Raw genomic sequence first — 5,204 nt, forward strand, 5'->3', positions numbered from 1 at the left:
GTATACCATTGGGCTTGGTGAATTACTCAATTACAAATGGAATAAGACTATTTTACAACATCACAACTTTCCTTATAATTGTTGATTTACCTTCCATCTGAGCTCTTTGGTTCTTGACTTATTTCAACTTCATATTCCTTTACTCATGGCCATGGAGTATTCACCTTGTTGAACAATATCTTACCACATCCATTCATAAATGGCGTTTTAAAATTGTGAAAAATAGGTTCAATATATAGTAGATATTAGGATAGGGGGTTTATATCCAGTGGGGTGTATAAAAAAGGGTATTCAGTGAAAATATAACATATCAATTAAAAATAGATGTTATTTTTGTTAAAAATATGTCTTAGACAAGGGTTCAAAAAAATTATTTTGGGAGGTTTTTTTTTATCAATATCTAGTGAGATTAGATATACTCTTTAATATCCCATGAACGTAGCTACCATGAAATGAGTTTCTTAAGTGGAGGCCATGTGTTCATGGATAAGATGGTGGAGTGCATTTTTTGTAATTTAACCTCAGAAAATTATGCAAAGGTGACTCCTAATGCCCTTATGGCTAGAGGATATGCATTTTCCATGTTTGAGATATATTCTTCAACTACTTGGACACCCATATTTTGTTTTCCATTCTCATTCTTCTTAAATGACACCCTTATGGAATCTTTGTGCATGAATTGTAAATCAAAGGTGTCAAATTATATTCAACTACTTTATCTAGTTGAGAGTTCATTAATCACTTAATGAACCACTATGTCGACCACATTGCATTGCCTGTTGCTTCTATTTTGGAGCTCTTATCCATTTTTTTACTAATGTTTCCCTTAGTTGTGTTCTTCCATCAAATAATTGGAAAATATCACTATGAATCATTTTATTCTCCCTTGAACACTCCTTTCAGATTAAGTGTCTAGATTATTCAAGAATATGAATGTTAGTTGGCTCAGTTTCCCCTCACACTATTCCATTTTTTCATTTTTTTCTCCAACTATTTAGTGGTTATAAGGAATATGGTGCATTAAGGGCACGATTGATGACCCTGGATCTACTAGAAGTGGTGATGCAAGCATTTATATGTGCTTCTTTCTTCCACCTCCACATCAATATTTCTATATACAATTCTTCTTACTCATTCTTATGTACAAAATCTATACAGTAGGGCTTGAGATATGAAGAAATTCTCAATTACATGATGAAGGTCATGGACCATGATATGATTTATGTGTAAATTATAAGTCTTGGACTCTAGAGTTAATTACTCCTCACAGGTTAAGTTGAATATTTGATAGTCTTTAATTAATATAGGTAACTATGGGCCATAATTCTTTCATACTCTTTTTTAATGCCATCATTGCCCCATGTACTATGGTCTAAGGGGTAATCTCTCGTATTAGTGGTTGAACCAACTTATGCTTTGAAAGTGTGGGGAACAATTGACACCCCATATACCCTCCTATCATAATTTTGTTCCAATAAATACCAAGTGCCAATTTGGTATCTTCCTTAGTGCTTTTATCAACTTCTAGTAAGATCCTGACGATAAAAAATTGGTGTTCTCCTTAATTTATTGGTAGTATTTTTTCCTTAAATTTGCAAAAGAAAGGAAACTTCCATGAGATAATCTTTACTTTAAATGCTTAATAGACATGTAAATTCATTACTAATACCTAAATTTTACAATTAAAATCAAGTTATATCAATTAAGTTTTTCTTGAGTCACTAGGCGAAAGGAATTTTATCCTATCAATCCACTTTCAATTCCAATAAGTAAAATGCCTTAAAAAAATTCTTATCCTTTCTTGAAAGTTAAAAAATCAAGCCGCTTTTATCACTTCATCTCAATATTTAGCACATGTGTTCTTTATTGTTTAGTAGATAATAAAAAGAAAGATATTCAATAACATTATAAAAAAATAATGGTTAAGAGCTTGAGTGGGCCTAATGGTTAAGTGCACGTGTTTCCTCCTAAGAGGTCACAGATTCAAAACCAAAGCGCGGGTAGAGTATGTATGCCTTCGAAGACTTAGAAGTTAAATCACTGCGCAGAGATGGGTCCCTTGGACTCCCACAAACAAGGAGCGCTCATACACCAATGTGGTGTCTAGCTAGGCCATGATTTTAAAATTGGATAATAATAATAACAACATCATTGATAAAATAACAAAAATGTAAACATATAGCATTGACATAATCCATTAAAATAGTTGCTACAATAATGTAATAAACTCAGGAATGTGATGAAATCAGTTCCATCTCCGATATGATTTGGTACTGCTGATGATGTAATTAACTAAAACCCTGGAAATCAAGTCCATTCCTAATGTAATTTGATACAGGTGATAATATAATTAACTAGAACTATGGATAATTAACCAAAACCATGGATTAGGGTTATTGATACATTCATATGGTAAATCACATAATACTTCCAAAGTTTTCAACATCATCATCTTGAACTTTAATAGTAGATTCAACTTTATTAAAGTCTATGGATGAGATTAGATGATGAATATAGAATTTGGTCTCATGCAAAGTGTATCCAATGAAAGTAAAAATGCCAACAGTGTGGAAATGGTCGTCTTTTACCTTTTTACCTTTAGAGACTAAACAATTTTTTGTATCATAATGTGACATAATAACACAATGCTCGTCTTTTACTTTTTTGACCTTCAGAGACTAAACAATTTTTTTGGTATCATAATGTGACATAATAACACAATGCTCGTCTTTTACTTTTTTTTGACCCTTAGAGACTAAACAATTTTTTTGGTATCATAATGTGACATAATAAAGCGGGAAAGCTGGTTTCAGAGAAGAATCGGTTAACTGTTTGGTACAATATGATATTATGGTGGTCACTTTACTCTTGGCGAGCGGAATCGCTAAAGCTTGGTGGTATAGTAATCTATTTGGAATAAACTCTGGCGCGGAATGATGGAAAATCAAAGCTAATGAAGCTGACCATTGATCTACGGACGCGTGGCTAGGCGAAAAGCTGTTCCTGATGGAATAAACTTTTCGCTACGATAATTGAAACTTAGCTGAGCCTATATCTATTTCACAGCCCCTCTCCTTCAATTACCCTTGTCTTTCAGTTTCAGTGAGCATACTGCATAGTCATCTCTCCCCGTTATTGTTTGCTGCCTACTGTTACATAAATACTCTAACCTTCTGGTTTCTTTATATTCATACTCTCTTCTATTCTGCTCTAATTTCATTGAGGATCTCACTGATGGCGCAAGCACTCGTGGATGTTGCAACCTCACTGATGGCGCAAGCACTCGTGGATGTTGCAACCGGAACCGCAGGCAACGCCATTAGCAGCGCTATTCTTGTTCAACTCATCCAACATATAGACGATGTAATTCACTTGGAAGACAACCGTGAGCTTCTTGAAGAGCAGTCGAGGCATATGAAGAGCCTCTTGCTTGACATCAATTCTCAGTTTCAAGATCAGCAGAGGGAGACACCGGCTTGTTTAGAGAATTGCTTGCTAAGGATGCAACGCAAAGTTGGAGAGGCCAGAGACTTGATCCATCGCTCACAACGCCCCTGGCTACAGCAGTGTATTGACTACCTCCTTTGCAAGGCAAATGTCTTTAAGCAAATCCAAGAGTGGAACAAAGCTATTCCTGGTCTCCACGATCAGCTTAGAAGCAACTTCTCCTTGTTTTGCAGTGCTCAACAGATTGCGTCCACGGCACCACAACAGGCAGACGCACTACTTCAGGATGAACCCGACACCGGATTCGTCGGGGTGGACATAAAAGCTGCCGAGACACAGATACAGAGATGGGTTTTAGAAGCTCCCCATGTTCGCATAATCGGAATATACGGTATGGGTAGTGTGGGAAAAACAACACTGCTCAAAAGAGTATACAACATCTTCAAGGTTACAGTTGCTCATCAGTAACGATTTTGATGATGTAATATGGGTTACAGTTGCTCAGTTTTCTATTCTGCAGATCCAAAATGATATTGCCTCTACCATACATTTAGATGTAGCAAACTGTTCGGCTGATATGCGGAAGATGAAGTTGTCCGCGTATCTGAAGCCCAGGAAATTCCTTTTGGTTTTAGACGACATGTGGAGCGCAGTCGATCTGAAAGAATTGGGCGTGGAATTTGGCGAAAACAAAGGCAGCAAACTTGTATTCACAACTCGAAATAGAAATCTGATTCGAGAAATGAAGGCAAAAGAGTCCATGCAAATACAACCCCTACCAAGAGAGGAGGCTTGGGAGTTGTTTTGGAAAGTAGCTTTCGAAGATGGTTCTGTTCCTGAGGATTTAGAGCATACGGCGCGACAAGTGGCCGAGGAGTGCAAAGGGTTACCGTTGGCGATAAAGGTAATTGCCGCAGCAATGATTGGCAACACAGCTGTAGAGGAGTGGGAGCTTGCTTTGAAGCAGATGCAGAAAGTAGATTTGAATTTTCCACTTACTCACCCTCGAATTGATCGAGATTTATATCAGCGATTGAGATGGAGTTACGATAGTTTGCCCCATCCTCATTTGAAAAGCTGCTTTCTTTACTGTGCAATGTTCCAGGAAGATGATCGCATTCCGGTGGAGAGAATGTTGCAGCTGTGGATCGCAGAAGGTGTGGTGAAGACCAATGAAGATGCGGAGTATGACTATGTATTGAAGACGGCGGAGAGCTATGTAAAGTTACTTGAAAATCGTTGCTTATTCCATGTGGGAAACGGTGTTATGAGTGTCCATGACGTTGTCCGCGACATGGCAATCTATATTGGAGAGAATGAGGAGAATTGTGTAGTGAGGGCAGGTCAAAGTCTTCAACATTTCCCCGACGTCAAGGACCCTCATAATTGCAAAAGAATATCAGTTTCCGAAAATAATTTGACGTCTTTGTCGGCAAAGGAGTTAAAATACCCGAAATTGGTTTCTGTATTCTTAGACAGAAAGTACGCATTGAAAGAAATTCCGGAAGCATTTTTCCTCAACGTCCCTCTTTGAGGGTATTGGACCTTGTTGGCACACCAATGAAATCATTGCCAACATCACTGTGGCAGTTGACACAACTTGAGTGGCTCCGGTTGTATCCGGAGGAGATTGACGAGATATGCGAAGATATAGGGAATCTTTCACATCTTCAGTTTTTGCATCTTTGGCACTGTCAAAAGTTAAAATCGGTGCCTTCTCAAATGGGAGAACTTAAAAATCTGAAGCATCTCGAGCT

At 37.5% G+C, this 5,204-nt stretch overlaps 1 protein-coding gene across 1 annotated transcript; it reads left to right on the plus strand.

Annotated features, from left to right (window-relative positions):
- Positions 1–3,234: 3,234 nt before the first annotated feature.
- Positions 3,235–4,981, plus strand: LOC149150156 (disease resistance protein SUMM2-like). Its single transcript, XM_089442715.1, has 2 exons — positions 3,235–3,838; positions 3,945–4,981. The coding sequence occupies exons 1-2, from the start codon at positions 3,235–3,237 to the stop codon at positions 4,979–4,981; spliced, it is 1,641 nt and encodes a 546-aa protein (XP_089298841.1).
- The last annotated feature ends 223 nt before the right edge of the window (positions 4,982–5,204 follow it).

This window comes from Pinus tabuliformis, chromosome 9, assembly GCF_031772625.1.
Source record: "Pinus tabuliformis cultivar Carrire ecotype Pingquan chromosome 9, CPIR1, whole genome shotgun sequence".
Classification (NCBI taxonomy): domain Eukaryota; kingdom Viridiplantae; phylum Streptophyta; class Pinopsida; order Pinales; family Pinaceae; genus Pinus; species Pinus tabuliformis.